The sequence below is a fragment of the Salvelinus fontinalis genome, chromosome 11 (genome assembly GCF_029448725.1).
Source record: "Salvelinus fontinalis isolate EN_2023a chromosome 11, ASM2944872v1, whole genome shotgun sequence".
Classification (NCBI taxonomy): Eukaryota; Metazoa; Chordata; class Actinopteri; order Salmoniformes; family Salmonidae; genus Salvelinus; species Salvelinus fontinalis.
This window is the reverse complement of record NC_074675.1, coordinates 31,379,944-31,398,118: the sequence shown is the minus strand read 5'-3', so window position 1 is coordinate 31,398,118 and position 18,175 is coordinate 31,379,944. Positions and strand designations below refer to the sequence as shown.

General features: G+C 40.9%; 1 protein-coding gene across 1 annotated transcript in view; it reads right to left on the bottom strand.

Annotated features, from left to right (window-relative positions):
• Positions 1–16,328, bottom strand: part of LOC129865527 (basement membrane-specific heparan sulfate proteoglycan core protein-like) — a 31,627-nt gene extending 15,299 nt beyond the window's left edge. Inside the window, exons 1-4 of the mRNA XM_055938390.1 lie at positions 16,094–16,328; positions 14,687–14,731; positions 14,263–14,538; positions 3,806–4,090 (exon numbers count right to left, since the gene is read on the bottom strand). Coding sequence (XP_055794365.1) covers positions 3,806–4,090; positions 14,263–14,538; positions 14,687–14,731; positions 16,094–16,124 — 637 coding nt within the window. The 5' untranslated portion in view covers positions 16,125–16,328. The remainder of the gene's footprint in view (positions 1–3,805; positions 4,091–14,262; positions 14,539–14,686; positions 14,732–16,093) is intronic.
• Between the last annotated feature and the right edge of the window lie 1,847 nt (positions 16,329–18,175).

Here is an 18,175-nt window from a genome sequence, read left to right as displayed (position 1 = left end):
TACCTCTCTATCCTGACCTACCTCTTTGTTTCGAGCTATCTCTCTATCCCGGTGCTGTCCCTTGTCCCGGTGCTGCCCCTTGTCTCGATGTTACCCAAAAAATTAAGTGGGTGGAATAGGAGGGTGGTTAGTAGGGGGAAACGTAAGCTGGGATTGACTATGGTGGGGTGGGGACCTCGCCCAGAGCCTGAGCCACCACCGTGGTCAGATGCCCACCCAGACCCTCCCCTAAACTTTGTGCTGGTGCGCCCGGAGTTCGCACCTTAAGGGGGGGGGGGTTAAGTCACGTTCCTGACCTGTTTTCTGTTAGTTTTTGTATGTGTTAGTTGGTCAGGACGTGAGTTTGGGTGGGCAGTCTATGTTTTCTGTTTCTATGTTGGTTTAAAGGGTGACCTGATATGGCTCTCAATTAGAGGCAGGTGGTTTTCATTTCCTCTGATTGAGAGTCATATTAAGGTAGGTGTTTTCACACTGTTTGTTGTGGGTGGTTGTCTCCTGTGTCTGTGTTTTGTTACGCCACATGGGACTGTTTCGGTTTTTGTTTGTTATTTTGTTCGGTTTATGTAGTCTGTTCCTGTTTTCATGCGTTCTTCGTTATATGTAAGTTCTTATGTTCAGGTGCGTCTACGTCGTTTGTTGTTTTGTAGTTAATCAAGTATAGTTCGTTTTGTGTCTTGTTTAAATAAATAATATGTCGAACTACAACGCTGCAGTTTGGTCGAATCACTACTCCTCCTCTTCGTATGAAGAGGAGGAGGAACGCCGTTACACCTACTTTTGCTGATCTTCCATCAGAATCTTGTACAAGTGGTCCTTTGTCCAGAACAATCGTTGTTTGGATTGAGAATGTCATTTTTCCCTCTCGAATGAGCAAGCAAAACTTGCCAAGTGGCGCGAAGCTCTCCATCGTCAACAAACGCAAAGAACGGAACACGCCAAAACTCCCGAAAAAAATTCAATAATCTGATCAAACTATATTGAAAAAACATATATTGTCACATTTATCAAATAAAATCAAAACCGGAGATAGTAGCCGTCTATAACAACAGCTTTTCAGAAGGCAATCCCCGGTTCCCTTCTCGTGCCTTCCTGAAAACAGGAAATTGGTGTCACGTCATGCCAAGAGCTCTTATTCGACCTCAGATCAAGCTATACACTCCATTTCTTCTCTCACTGCCTATTGACATCTAGTGGAAGGCGTATGAAGTGCACGTATACTAATACATATCAAGCAAATTAATAGGGATGCCCTGGAACAGAGCATCGATTTCAGATTTTCCACTTCCTGTCAGGAAGTTTGCTGCAAAATGAGTTCTGTTTTACTCACAGATATAATTCAAACGGTTTTAGAAACTAGAGAGTGTTTTCTATCCAATAGTAATAATAATATGCATATTGTACGAGCAAGAATTGAGTACGAGGCCGTTTGAAATGGGCACCTTTCATCCAAGCTACTCAATACTGCCCCTGCAGCCCTAAAAAGTTAAGAACCAGTGTATCTATCATTTCCTATACAACATGTATTTTTTAGTAAAGTTTATGAATCGTTATTTGGTCAGAATAGGTGAGTGTCAGAAATATATCCGTACATTCTGGGAAAAAGATGGTAAGTTTTCACAATGTATAACCACAGATTTCAGCTCTAAATATTATAGGCTTGTGTCACTGGGCAGCTCTTGGCTGTGCTTCCCTTTGTAGTCTATAATAGTTTGCAAGCTCTGCCACATCCGACGAGCATCAAGGCCGGTGTAGTACGATTCAGTCTTAGTCCTCTATTGACGCTTTGCTTGTTTGATGGTTAGCCGGCATCTACCTCAGGCCGGCTAACCAAAGCAAAACCTAGAGACTTCCTTAGATATCGTGCACCAGCTGTTGTTTACAAATATACATAGACCGCCACCCCTTGTCTTACCAGAGGCTGCTGTTCTATCCTGCCGATAGAGTGTATAACCCGCCAGCTATATGTTATTAATGTCGTCGTTCAGCCACGACTCTGTGAAACATAAGATATTACAGTTTTGAATGTTCCGTTGGTAGGATATCTGAGCTTTTAGTTCATCCCATTTATTTTCCAACGATTGTACGTTGGCTAACAGTACGGATGGCAAAGGCAGATTAGCCACTTGTCGCCTGATCCTCACTAGGCACTCCGATCTCCTTCAGTGAAATCTCCATCTCTTTCTCCTGCAAATGACGGGGATGAGGGCCTGTTCGGGTGTCTGGAGTAAATCCTTCTCGTCCGACTCATTAAAGAAAAAGGATTTGCCCAATTCAAGGTGAGTAATCGGTGTTCTGATGTCCAGAAGCTGTTTTCGGTCATAAGAGATTGCAGCAGCAACATTACGTACAAAAAAGTTACAAACAATGTGAAAAAACAAACAAAATAGCACGGTTGGTTACCCTTTCTAGGGCAGGGGTTCCGCCATCTCGACAACATTCCACTGAAAAGGCAGCGCGCGAAATTCAAAAATATTTTGGGGAAATATGTAACTTTCAGTCCAATACAGTAAATGAAAGATAAGAATCTTGTTAATCTACCCATGGTGTCCAATTTCAAAGATGATTTACAGCGAAAGCACAACATATGATTATGTTAGGTCATAGCCAAGTCAAAAAACCACAAAGCCATTTTTCCAGCCAAAGATAGGAGTCACAAAATGGAGAAATATAGATAAAATGAATCACTAACCTTTGATGATCTTCATCAGATGACACTCATAGGACATCATGTTACACAATACATGTATGTTTTGTTTGATGATGTGCATATTTATATCCAAAAATCTCAGTTTACATTGGCGCGTTACGGAAAAAGCATAATCTAAGAACGACGCTCAGAGCCCAATCCAGCCAAAGAAATATCCGCCATTTTGGCGTCAACAGAAGCTAGAAAAAACACTATAAATATTCACTTACCTTTGATGATCTTCATCAGAAGGCACTCCCAGGAATCCCAGTTTGACAATAAATGACTGATTTGTTCCATAAAGTTCCATAAAGCCCATCATTTAGCCACTTGTTGTTAGCGTGTTCAGCCCAGTAATCCATCTTCATGAGGCGCGAGCACTTCCTCCAGGCAAAAACTTGAAAAGTTATGTTACAGTCCCTAGAAACAAGTCAACTGGTGTATACAATTAATCTGTAGGATGTTTTTAACATAGATCATCAATAAGGTTCCAACCAGAGAATTTCATTGTATGAAGAAAAGCATTTGGAACGAGAGCAACTCTGTCGGGAGTGCGCATCATGAGACCGAGGCTCTCTGCCAGACCACTCACTCAAAGAGCTATTATGAGCCCCTCCTTTATAGTAGAATCCTCAAACCAGTTTCTAAAGACGGCGACATCTAGTGGAAGCCCTAGGAAGTGCAACCTCATTCATATCTCACTGGGATTTCAATAGGCACTGTTTTGAAAATTGATTTCTCACTTCCTGTTTGGATTTCTTCTCAGGTTTTTGCATGGCATATGAGTTCTGTTATACTCACAGACATCATTAAAACAGTTTTAGAAACGTCAGAGTGTTTTCTATCCAATACTAATAATACTATGCATATATTAGCATCTGGGACAGAGTAGGAGGCAGTTCAGTCTGGGCACGCTATTCATCCAAAAGTGAAAATGCTGCCCCTAAGAGACGAAATCGTCACCCATCTTCTCCGGTGCAATTACAAAATTGATCTGACTTCTGTAGTCATATGGACACACAGACCATTTCATATGGACACATCGACCACACAGACCATTGAGTGACTCAATATAAAGTGTCCATTTGTATGATAAAAAAACGAAGTAAAGTAACTCACCTTTCACGGTGATTGTGACAGGATCACTGATGATTGATGATATGGATCTGGACTGGATCTCTCCCTGACACCAGTAGAGACCCTGGTCAGACTCAGCAGCTCTTTTTATGGTGAAGGTGACTCCTGTTGTGGTGTGTCTGCCAGACAAGGTCACTACTTTCTTAATGTTGTCTTTGTACCATGTATACCTCCAGCCACTGTCAGACCCCACTGAACACGTCAGAGTTACTGTCTCTCCAGTGTATGCAGGGTTTGGATATACGGTCAGTGTAGTTTCAGGCAGAGCTAAGAAAACAAAAAGCAGAATATCAAAACATCTGGATACATGCTTGATAACAAATGAAAACATATAAAAGTTAAAATAAACTATATAATGTATATATTGTACCAGTCAACAGTTTGGACATACCTACTCATTCAAGGGTTTTTCTTTATTCGTTACATTGTAGAATAATAGTGAAGACTTGAAAACTATGAAATAACACACAGGGAATCATGCGGGAACCAAAAAAGTTTTAAACAAATCTAAATATATTTTAGATTTTAGATTCTTCAAAATAGCCACGCTTACCCCTGATGACAGCTTCGTACATTGGGTTGAGGTCGGGTGATTGTGGAGGCCAGGTCTTCTGATGCAGCACTCACTCTCCTTCTTGGTAAAATAGCCCGTACACAACCTGGAGGTGTGTCGGGTCATTGTCCTGTTGAAAAATAAATGATAGTCCCACTAAGCCCAAACCAGATGGGATGGTGTGTCGCTGCGGAATTCTGTCGTAGCCATGCTGGTTAAGTGTGCCTTGAATTCTAAATAAATCACAGAGAGTGTCACCAGCAAAGCACCCCCTCAACATCACACCTCCTCCTCCATGATTCACGGTGGGAACCACACATGCGGAGATCATCCGTTCACCTACTCTGTGTCTCACAAAGACTCATTGGACCAAAGGACAGATTTCCACCGGTCTAATGTCCATTGCTCGTCTTTCTTGGCCCAAGCAAGTCTCTTCTTCTATTGGTGTCCTTTAATAGTGGTTTCTTTGCAGCAATTCGACCATGAAGCCCTGATTCACACAGTTTCCACTAAACAGTTGATGTTGAGAGGTGTCTGTTTCTAGAACTCTGTGAAGCATTTATTTGGGTTGCAATTTCAAAGGCTGGTAACTCTAATGAACTTATTCTCTGCAGCAGAGGAAACTCTGGGCCTTCCTTTCCTGTGGCGGTCCTCATGGGAGACAGTTTCATCATAGCGCTTGATGGTTTTTGCGACTGCACTTGAAGAAACTTTCAAAAGTCTTGAAATGTTCTGTATTGACTGACCTTCATGTCTTAAAGTAATGGTGAACTGTCGTTTGTCTTTGCTTATTTGAGCTGTTCTTGCCATAATATGGAATTGCTCTTTTACCAAATAGGGCTATCTTCCATATACCAACCCTACCTTGTCACAACACAACTGGCTCAAACGCATTTAAATGGACAGAAATTCCACAAATTCACTTTTAACAAATATTCTACAATGTAGAAAATAGTCAAAATCAAGAAGAACCCTGGAATGAGTAGGTGTGTCCAAACTTTTGACTGTTACTGTATATATTATTTTTTATTATTATTAAGTTAAATGAAGACAAATGCTGTTAGTGTACCAATCAGTTAACAGTCTTTCGTATCGAACGCTACGTATGGAACCTACAGATGCAGATTCGATACCCGTGCCAGCCGCCACCGGGAGACCAACGAGGCAGCTTTTGGTTTTAGTTTAGAATCCTCCAATCCTCTATATGTAATTATTTGCCGGAGAGTCAAGACATATTTTCCGATATACTGTAGGCCTACCGTAGGCGACATGAGTCTCATTAGTGTTGAGTAATGTGCTGTTAAAAGTGGTGTAGGTCTATTTATTTAAAGAGCGTATTGAAGTTAGAAGCAATAGGATTTCAAGCACAAAGTATAAAAATAGAGAGAGGTGTTGGTAAAGGTCCTGATGAAATCGGAAGTTTACATACACCTTAGCCAAATACATTTAAACTCAGTTTTTCACAATTCCTGACAATTAATCCTAGTAAACATTCACGGTCTTAAATCAGTTAGGATCACCACTTTATTTTAAGAATGTGACATGTCAGAATAATAGTAGAGAGAATGATTTATTTCAGCTTTCATTACATTCCCAGTGGGTCATACGTTTACTATACTAAATTAGTATTTGGTAGCATTGCCTTTAAAGTTTAAGTTTAACCTGTTTAACTTGGGTCAAACTTTTCGGGAAGCCTTCCACAAGCTTCCCACAATAAGATGGGCGAATTTTGGCCTATTCCTCCAGACAGAGCTGGTGTAACTGAGGCAGGTTTGTAGGCCTCCTTGCTCGCACACGCTTTTTCAGTTCTGCCCACACATTTTCTATGGGATTGAGGTCAGGGCTTTGTGATGGCCACTCCAATACCTTGTCTTTGTTGCCCTTAAGCCATTTTGCCACAACTTTGGAAGTATGCTTGGGATCATTGGATCAAGACCCATTTGCGACCAAGCTTTAACTTCCTGACTGATGTCTTGAGATGTTGCTTCAATAAATCCACATTTTGGAGGTTATTTTGTTTTCAAAAAAACTAAAGTGAGCGATTGTAGTCTGAATAAAAGGCCAAAACATTTATTTCTGTTTTTAGAGGCAGAGAAATGATGGGCCAATTGTGCGCCGCCCTATGGGACTCCCAATCATGGTCAGATGTGATACATAGTAATAATAATACTTTTTGTTGTATTATTTGTTTTGTCTTTTCTGATGGATTAAATGGAAATTGGAACCAATCACGGCCAACCTAACTAAGAAATACATTTGACGATAGAATTCTCCCTCTGCCCTCCTTCTAGGCAAGCCTATTGTCCAGCTACCTGCTAATAGCCATAATGGCGCTATACAATGTGACCATGTGTGTTTGAAAGAGTATTTTCCAGTAAGCAACTATTTGTTTTACCTTCATTAGACAACTTTGTTCCAATATTTCTGTAATTCAGTCATATTTATTACCATAGTAATTCGTTATGGACCCATAACTAAATAAACATCGGCATTTTGAAAGAGTATTTTTATCATTATTTTATTAACAAAGGCATAAAGATGCTGATGAAGAAATACAGTAGTGCATTTGTTTATTAGGCTATAGCAGAACAGCATAACGGTCCAGACGGCCCTTGCTGTGCCTGGTGAGCGGTTGATCAAGTTCTGTTGTCAGAAGAGGAATGGAAATGTCAGGGTGAACTGAAGACCTTATGAACCTGCCAGGTATGTTCACTCTGCCTGTCGGAGATGGAGTTCCAGAGCTCACAGGTGTGCCTGGCATGCATTGTGACTCCATCTCGTTCCACTCCCCCTTCAATGCGTAATTCTCCGCCTGACTATCCGCCAATGCCGCCTGGCACTGGACCAATGCATCAGCTGTCGCCCGTATCTCTGCCCTTAGATAATGTTTCTCTTTCTGCTGGTCTGTCTTCAATGACTCAATCTCGGTCTTCAAAGTTTGAATCTGATCAATGTGCACCTTCATCAGATGAGCAGAATGGTATCGCCCTAAGTCCCCATCGATTACAGTGGCATATGAACAGGTACAGTGCGCGAACAATACTGTAAAGTAGGCCTAATAATGCAAAAAATAACACTTAAATAGATCGACTGCTGTTCTTTACCATATGCTGCACATTTTGACATTGTATTCCATTTCAAGGAAGACTATTCAAGCCATCGACTCACTGAATGAGTCGATGGCAACACCAACATCGCTCTATTCACAGTCAGAAGACAGTTGAAGAAACTTGCATGGACTTATATAGTTATATGTATAGTTTTTTACCCCAGAACATTAACCATGTGTGTTCGCTTGTTTTGTACTGTTCTGTAGTTTCGACACGATGATTCGTCTGACAAAAAAAGAACTTTGCATCCTGCCGGCCCAGGCTGTAATGCGGAGCGGAGCAGGTGAACCCAAGAGCAGACTCAGACAAGGAGACTGGGATAAGGTAACCAAGGTATATATTGTATTATATCCCTGCGGGTTGCAGGGAGCCAGGTGCTGAGGCTGAGGCTGAGGCTGGAAAGAGGGGAGTTGGGGCTGGGTAAGCAGGTCCGGAGAGGAATCCAAGGAAGCAGTAGAGTGGGGTGGGGGGGGGGGGGTCCAGGACAGGGCAGCAGGACTGACGAGACATGAGACTGGAGACAGGGGCCAGAGTCAGAGCAGACAGAACTGTAGCGAAGAGGAAAACAGCGCCAGGCAAGTGAAAACAGGCACAACACGAAAACAGGATCTATGTAGGAACAAATGTCTAAAAATGCAGAAAGACTGAGCAGAGGTTACGATCTGGCAGCGTGGAAGTGGCAGGGCTGAGTATTTGTAGAGGTCTTGATTATGGAACAGGTTGCAGCTGGTGGGGATCTGCTCTGCCTTCACCACACTTGTCTCCGCCCACACAATCACACACACACACACACAGAGAAAGAGAGGGAGAGAGCACTGGGGGAGTGGCGGCAGGTTAGGGAGACAAAGGAGAAGTGGAGGGCATGACAAGCGCAAATGTAACACAGGCATGGATCAAAGCTGCCGAGACATTCAATGATGTCTTCTTCACAGACGAATCATCGTGGCCCTTGAGCATTTTGCTCAAAATTGCTATAGAAAAAAAGGAAGAAGGGCAAGCAAGCCCAAGCATCCGCTCAAACTCCATGTGTGGGGGGAAATTTCTCGCCAGGGACCAGGCCCATATTTGATGGTAAGTTTGGCAATTTACAAATCTAAATGTACATAAAATATTGTAGCCTACACCGCACAGAATTCTTTGTGTTCCACAATAATTCACTGTTGCCTCCTTTTTCAGGTATCATGGCCCGAGATGTCTTTGAGGAAGAAATCATCAAGAGATATGCTGGCCCCTATGTCAGAAAGGTGTTTCTGGGACCATATAGTTTCTTTCAAGGTAGGATTATAGCAATAATTTGTCATTTTTAGGCCTATGTACATGTATATTTATAGTATTGTATCTAATGTTGTTGGCTGTTAGGCTAAACGTATTTCTTTCTTCTCCAAATGCAGACAATGACACAAAACACAATGCCGCTGTTAGGCGTGTATATGGGAGGCGAAGTCAAGTGCAGGAGAGCGGAGTATATTGAACAGGCACACTTTAATACCGGTCAACAACAACAGCACATAAAACAGACTAGTGCCACAAACACTGTCTAATACAAAAGTGCAGTGCCTGACAAAATAATCAAGTAACAATAAACAATTACACACAAAGACATGATGGGGAACGGAGGACTAATTACATGTTGATTGATTTGGGAATGAAAACCAGGTGTGTATGGAACAAGACAAAACAAATGGACATATAGGAAATGGAGAGGCGATGGCTAGAAAGCCGGTGACGTCGATCGCCGAACGCCGCAAAGAAGAACTACTCAAGGCCATCAAGACGTTTTGGCAAGAGAAATTGACGATACTACAATGCAACAAATACATTGATCGTCTCAGCAAGGTTTTACCCGTGGTCTTGGAGCTGGGTGGAAGTGCAACTAAAATGTAGTTTAAATAACCATCTGCATTTTGAATGTCTTTTTTGTAGTTATTTTATTAACTTCTTATGGCTGCAGGGCAAAGTGTTGAGTAGCCAGTGAAATCGTGCCCATTTCAAACGGCCTCCTACTCAAATCTTGCTCGTACAATATGAATATTATTATTCTTTTTGGATAGAAAACACTTTCTATTTACTAAAAGAGTTGGAATTATTTCTCTGAGTGAAACAGAAGTCCTTCTGCAGCACTTTTCCTGACCAGGAAGTGAAATGTCAGAAATCGATGCTCTTTTCAACTTGATGCCTATACATGGTCTTAACACTTAGGAGTCTGCTGACACTCTATACGCCTTCCTATTGGTGTAAAGAGGATGTCAGAGAAGAATTTTTTTTGCTCCTCTTGGTGGAAAAAAACCTATTTCTTTGACGTGACGGTCCACTTCCGGTACTCTGAAGGAAGTGGGATTGACTTCTGTTTTGCCTTGGTAACGAACGGCTAACGTCTCCGGCTCGATTTTTTTTTGATACATGTGACCATATCATTGTAATGTATGTTTTTTTCAATATAGTTTAATCAGATTATTGAAACTTTATTCGGGAGTTTTGCCGTGTTCCGTCCTCTGACTGTGTTTACGTTGGAGAAATTTATGCCACTCGGCTAGTGCCAATGCTAATTGAAGAGGGACATTTGCCATTCTGAATCGAAACAACGACTCATCTGGACAGAGGACACGTTCTTCAACAGTCTGATGAAAGATCAGCAAAAGTAAGACCCATTTTATGATGTTATTTCATATATCTGTCGTGCATGTGAACTGGCCGTGGGCGCCCAATTATTTCTGTCTATTGTAGCTACGCTAATATTGCGATACATTTTGTTTGCGCTGTAAAACATTTAATAAATCGGAAATATTGTTTGGAATCACAAGATGCCTGTCTTTCAATTGCTGCAGACTATGTATTTTTCAGAAATGTTTTATGATGAGTAATTAGCTATTTGACGTTGGTGTCTGTAAATATTCTGTCTGCTTTCGGTGCAATTTTGGATTGTAGCTGAAATGTAAACTATGGTTTATACATGAAATATGCAAATTTTTCGAACAAAACATATGCTATACAATAAATATGTTATCAGACTGTCATCTGATGAATTTGTTTCTTGGTTAGTGGCTATTTATATCTTTATTTGGTCGAATTTGTGATAGCACCTGATGGAGTAAGAAACTGATGGAGTTAGAAAAAGTTGTGTCTTTTGCTAACGTGGTTAGCTAATAGATTTACATATTTTGTCTTCCCTGTAAAACATTTTAAAAATCGGACATGTTGGCTTGATTCACAAGATGTGCACCTTTCATCTGTTGTCTTGGACTTGTTAATGTGTGAAAGTTAAATATTAAAAAAAAATAGATTTTGAATTTCGCGCCCTGCACTTTGAGCTGGATGTTGTCATAAGTGTACCGGTGTCGGGCTGCCCCCGTAAAAGGTTAACTAAAGCATAAAGACGTTGATGAAGAAATCCTGTACTGCTGTTTTGAGTTAGAAATGTAACACTTCAGAGTACTTAAGCATCGAATACATTGCAGGTAGGGGGATGTTCACATCTACAGTAGCCGGGCTACAAAGACTCTATTGTCCTGCTAATCGGGCTACAAGTGTTTAAAAACCTGTTTTCAAAATACCACCAGCAGTCCATCACTACTGTAAATAAAAACACAGCATCTTGTTTACATTCTTTATTGTAACCACAATGTCACAAATAATTTGTATTTACCTTTCCAATTCATTTTTGAGTTTGGGATTAATTTGATTAATATTATTGTGTCTCTATTCTAAGAAAAACTAAAAACCCTCTGGGTTTTCGTTAGTACGGATCGGAAAATATGGCGCTGTACAACGTGACGGTCGGGAGTAGGCTACCATACTGGGCTATTTAGCTAAAGAATCCCCTTGTCGTGCGGGCACACGGGAGACTGGGGTTCAATTCCCCAAAGGGGAGAAAGGAGTAGGCTGTCCTTGTAAATGAGAATTATTTCTTAACCTCTCTGGGATATGTGGGACGCTGGCCAAAAGCCAGTGAAAATGCAGAGCACCAAATTCAAATAAATTACTATAAAAATCTAACTTTCATGAAATCACACATGTAAGATACCAAATTAAAGCTACACTTGTTGTGAATCCAGCCAACATGTCAGATTTCAAAAAGGCTTTTCGGCAAAAGCAAACGATGCTATTTTTTGAGGAAAGCACCTCCGTAAACAAAGAGAGAAAAGCATATTTCAACCCTGCAGGCGCGACACAAAACGCAGAAATAAAAATAGAATTAATGCCTTACCTTTGTCAAGCTTCTGTTGTTGGCACTCCAATATGTCCCATAAGCATCACAAATGGTCCTTTTGTTCGATTAATTCCGTCAGTATATATCCAAAATGTCCGTTTATTTGGCGCGTTTGATCCAGAAAAACACTGGTTCCAACTTGTGCAACGTGACTACAAAATATCTCAAAAGGGACCTGTAAATGTTGACAAAACATTTCAAACTACTTTTGTAATACAACTTTAGGTATTTTTTAACGTAAATAATCAATAAAATTGAAGACGGGATGATCTGTGTTCAATACAGGAGGAAAACAAACTGTAGCTAGCTGTCTGGTCACGCACCTCTATCTAACAGTACACTTGAAGTGACCCTCGTTCTGAACAGGTCTAATTCTTCATTACACAAAGGAAAAACCTCAACCAATTTTTAAAGACTGTTGACATCCAGTGGAAGCGGTAGGAACTGCAAGAAGGTCCCTTAGAAATCTGGATTCCCAATGACACTCCATTGAAAAGAGAGTGACCTCAAAAAAAAATATCTGAATGGTTTGTCCTCGGGGTTTCGCCTGCTAATAATATGCATATCTTATCTTCTGGGGATGAGTAGCAAGCAGTTGAATTTGGGCATGCATTTCATCCGGATGTGAAAATACTGCCCTGTCACCAAGAAGTTAACTGACTTGCCTAGTTTAATAAAGGTTACAAGAGCATAACAGAGCATAACATTTCTACACCGTAATTGTAGTCTAACCAATACCCAAAAGGAGATTCAGTCAAAATAAAAATCTCATTGATTTATCAAGACCAGTCCCCATGCTTGTCTCAGAGCAGTGCGAAACGGTGCTAAAATAGTTGTAGGCTATTGCTTCAAATCATATTGCTTCTAACTTCAATATACTCTTTAAATAAATAAGACCTACACCCCTTTTACAGCACATCACTCAACACTAGTGAGACTCATGTCGCATACGATAGACCTACAGTATATAAAAAAATATGGCGTGACTCTCCGCCAATTATTAAATATAGAGGATTGGAGGATATTTCTGTAATTCAGTGATATTTATTCCCAAAGTAATTCGTTATTACGCCTCCCGGGTGGCGCAGTGGTCTAGGGCACTGCATCGCAGTGCTAGCTGCACCACCAGAGTCTCTGGGTTCACGCCCAGGCTCTGTCGCAGCTGGCTGCAACCGGGAGGTCCGTGGGGCGACGCACAATTGGCATAGCGTCGTCCGGGTTAGGGAGGGTTTGGCCGGTAGGGATATTCTTGTCTCAGTATGTAAAATGTAATAAAAATGTATGCACTCTACTGTAAGTCGCTCTGGATAAGAGCGTCTGCTAAATGACATAAATGTAAATGTAAAAAATGTTATGGATGCGTAACTAAATAACCATTGGCATTTTGAAAGAGTATTTTTTCATTATTTTGTTAACGAAAGCATAAAGATGTCATTATTAGTTATATTGTTTTACTCTGAACGTGCAGAGTGGCACTAAGAACAGCGGGACCATTTCTCTAGTCAGCGCAATTATTAGTGCAATGCCCCTTAAAGCGTTACTCTGTGCTACCTAGTGTGGTGGGGTGGGGGTCCATCCTCCCTCTCCCTTCCTCCTCCTCCCTTCCCCATTGGCTAGGTCCATCTTCTGGCGCGGCTCTGTGGCCCATCCAGTGCCCCCTGCTCTCGTGCCTTGAACCTCGTTCGCTTTCAATAGGTACAGCTGGAGAACTGCAAGGCAAGTTGTGCGCCGCTAGGGAGCCATGACCAATATGACCAATATATATTGTCCTGCTAATAACAGGGTTAAATATATCTGTGAGAATATCCAAGGGGCTTTAATATAATTCTAAATTAATAACAATCACTTTGTTTAAAAAATAACAATATTTTGGAGATTATTTAGTTTTCAAATAATGTAAAATGAGCGAGAAAAAGGCTATTCTTGAATATGGGGTGAGACAATGTTACTAATTTGTAAATAAAGCCAGCTTGTTATTTAGAATTATTTATTTATGTTTTTAGAGGGAGAGAAACCAAAAAGTTAGTCATTTCATGGTTCTCCCATTCAAGGACAGCACAGGTATTGAACCAGCATCTGTAGCAACACAACTTGCACTGCTATGCAGGGGCTTAAACCATTACGCCACTCAGGAACTGTACAACGTGACTGGTCGGGGTTGCCAAAACTACTACAGTAAGAGCAAAATAATCCTAACAAAATAAAATAATAAAAACCTTAGTGTAACAGTTTTGGTAAGTAACACTGAAGTCGTGCACAATTATCAGTTTCTATTTAGGTTTATGTCGCCCATTCATTGTCAGTTAGAGACACAGTAGGACCCCAAAACATAATCAGTGCTCTAACTCCCCCTTGCGCTGGTCTGGAGCAATGAAGTGGTGAGGCAGGGTAACGTACTAAACCACAAATTACCTCTAAGTATCGCAGCATAATCGCAAGACTTTTAGTGGAGCAACCACTGTAGGCAGACCTTTTTAAAACGATGAAATAGCCTCATAAAAATGGGGACCAATGTCAAGTGGTTATGGGCATGGAGGCACTGTTGTGAATGAGAGATAAAATGACTTACCTGTCACCGTCAGTCTGACTGCATCACTCCACTCAGAATGCTTCTGCTGATTAGTAATACGTGTACCCAGACACCTGTAGTCAGCACTGTCTGAAATCTTAATCTCTCTGATCTCATATTCATTCTTCCTACTGAAGGAGTCTACATCATCCTTGCGCCATGTGTATTTCCAGTCAGTGACTTTTCCCCTCTGTATGTTACATCTGAGAGTGACAGACTCTCCACTGAATATCTGGGAGGATGTGGGGTATATGGTCAGAACAGCCTTTGCCTGTCCTGCACAAAATAAAACCAGCATGATACAATTACTTTACACATATTATTTTGAAACACTCAAAAGCACATTTAAAAAATCACATACAAAGAAATATGATGAAGCATTAAGAGATGAAGGCTTGATCAAGTGTACAAATATAATATCTACCATCATCATCTTCAGAGTGTCCAGAGTAGATGTGTGTACTCAGCACTACAACAAAGAAAGTCCGATTATTCCAATATTAGCTTGAAATAAATAGCATGCCATATTCATGTTACTGTTTACCAAATCCATCCTGTACTTTAGTTTAAAGGTGCAATCTGCGATTTCTACATACATTTTTGCGCTTTTAAATGAAACACAGTGTCACGTTCCTGACCTATTTATGTTAGTTTGTTATGTGTGTTAGTTGGTCAGGACGTGAGGTTGGGTGGGCATTCTATGTTTTCTGTTTCTGTGTTGGTTTTGGGTTGCCTGGTATGGCTCTTAATTAGAGGCAGGTGTTTGGCGTTCCTCTAATTAAGAGTCATATTTAGGTAGGCGTTGTCACAGTGTTCGTTGTGGGTGATTGTCTTCCGTGTCTGTGTAATTGTTTGCACCATACGGGACTGTTACGTTTGTTCGGTTTGTGTAGTCTAATTGTCCTATTCGTGCGTTCTACGTGTATTTATGTGAGTTCGTCGTATAGGTCTGTCTACACCGTTTGTTGTTTTGTTAGTTTAGTCATTTTCGTGTTTTGTTAAATAAATTATGTCGTTAAACTCCACTGCGCCTTGGTTCGATCACTACTCCTCCTTTTCGGTAGAAGAGGAGGAGGACCGCCGTTACACACAGACATTTATTCTTGAAGAGTATAATTTTGAATTCCCTCATTAGCTTAGTACAACTTATCCCAGCATAACCTACAATATGGTTATTTTATTACAATTATTGTAAACAATGTAGATGAATTAATTTCCTTAGCCCCATCCCTCAGCCGTATACCACAACAAGCGCAGGCTGACTGTTTTGTTGTATTTTGGATTACATTACTGCAGCTTTAAATGTCCACTGACTTCCCATGTTGGCACCTGACTTCCCAGAGAGAGTACAGAGATCCAAAACACCAGTCATTAATCTCTTAACACAGTTTACTATGACTGTAGTGAAGGAACCCTCAACCATTTACAATAATCACAACTTAATAATACAACACATCCAACAAATATGGCATTTTATATTCATTGTCATTGACAACACATTTTGCAACCACTGAGTTAGCACCACTCTTTAGTTCCTGAGTGATGACCTGGTTAAATGCAGACCACCATGCTAACCAGGTCTGCATGGCATCGGCTAGAAAAGCTCACACGGAGATACAACATCAATGTAGAGTGGTCACTCACTCTCGCTTCATATATTCCTACAAGATATTTGCTGCAATTTCCTTTTAGTGCTGTTTACTAAGCGTTTGCATGTTCTCAATAAGGGATAAAACACCATTTACATTCATGTCTTATTCCTTTTTACCTCAAATTCTTAGTAAATCAGGTAATTAGTGTTCATAAACAAACACACTAACTCAGTTCTTACATAGCAGCAAACAGAGCAAGGTGTGCTCCATTCTGTCCCCACAGACAAGTGACTTTCTCTACAACTACAGTCCTTCTAACAAACGCCTTTACTTCCTATATGATGACAGTCTGCTTAGATCACACCACTTCACTCTGAGATCACACCTCTTCACCGTACACAGAAAAACAGAGAGAATGATTCTAGAGAAATGTACAAAGACGGAAAATAGAATAGCCGTTGACAGCGTGTTTACATTTTGATCAACTTCTTCTTTATGGTTGGCTACATTGCCACATACTGGTTCCTTCCTCATTATTGGAAGACACTAGGATGGAACAAGAATAGAGACCTGAATTGACGAGATCAGAGCTTGTGGTTTGACATCAAAATGTGCAGATGTTTGTTTCATATTGCACCCACCAAGCACATTGATTGGTAGATAGATAGATAGATAGATAGATAGATAGATGTGTAGGCCTTCCCTCAAACCTTTGCTCAGTTGTCAGGTGGCAAGCCAAGCCAGCTAACCTCAGTTGTATTGTGTTTAAAATGTTCAAATCATTATAAAACTTACCATAGTGGAGGTTGGAGAAGGAATATTTCCTGTTCCGAGAAGCAGGAGAAGGGACCACCAGACATCTCTTTATGGTGTTGTATGACTGTTTCCTCTGGCTGTATGTCCTTATCTATCACTGTCACTGGTAGCTAGCAGTTGACTATCCAAAACACACAGAGAAGAAAGAGTAGAGAGGAGAAAGAGCAGAGACTTCCTTTTGATGAGGGCTGCTGTTCTATAAAATAATTCCTGTATGATAGCTGAAAAAGAAGTCACATTCTACAGTTGCTCTCTGAAAATACCCATTCACTCAGCTTGAGAGTTAGAAGATGAGTTTTGGGGTCACTGTGTTGATCAGTCTGATGGTGGTGGTTTTGGAGTGTGGTTCCTAGCTGCTGCTGGTTGTGTGGTTCATGGTCATGGTGTTTCACAGATACCGGTAGCTTTGTTACTTTATGAGCAGACCACTCAATGTTGCAGAGAAACAGAAAGGAGGGAGATAGAGGGCGAACGAGAGAGAGAAAGAGAAGGTGATAGAGAGATAGAGACAGATAGAGAGAAAGTGGGGGTTAGAGAGAGGGATCGGGGCAAGAGAAAGAGAGAGAGCGAGACAGACAAAGATAGAAAATGATAGACAGAGAGAGAAAGAAAGAGACATAGGAAGAGAAAGACAGAGAGAGGAAGGTTAGAGAGAGCGAGTGAGCTCATAGATCAGTGTGGCTGAGGGACATGAAACACCTGCCAACTTTTTCAGAAGGTAGTGGGTCCCAGGATACTGACAAAGGCCACCCTTCTACGTTTCAGGTAACACTTTGTGGTGATGTCACTTCCTGTGATTTGTGGTCTCCGTGGCGACCTGTTTCTGTTTCTCAGGAGCAGTGACAATGACCGGGCTGCTGTGTGTCTGTCTGACAACATAGACATAAACACATAGACACGGAAACACCCGAACTGGAACAGTGACCTTCCAGACCATGCAGGGACACTGAAAATAGCAGTCAGAGTCATACACCACTGATGTCATCAATCGTTATTATCTGTCTGTAGGATGAGGAGGCAATATGGGAGAACTGGTAGTCATGCATACGTAGGTTACTAGTTGGAATTCAACACAGTAATGAAAATATTCAATATTGCTTCCATTTAAATACCACTCCCTGGCTAATGAGTCTTACCTTTGCTTACTTGGAAGATCCCTTTGCCATCATAGACGTGCATGTCCACATTTCAATATTAAAAAAGTGATACACAGTACCAGAACCAACCAGCTCCTCAGAACTCCAGCAGAGTATATGACATCATAAAACTGAGAAGAACTGTTCTTTTCAGGCACACTCTTCCCCAAAAGTCATTCTGAAAAATGGTGTTTGGCATTTGAACTTTGTTCATGAGGCATTCATGTTATATTTCTCAAGATTCAATGGGTAGATATAATTAAGTCCAAAAATGGATGCAGAAATAGCAGATTGCCCCTTTAACCTAAACATTTGGGAGCCTAAGATCTATACTAGACTTAAAGGAGGTTCGACCGAATTAGGTTGTAT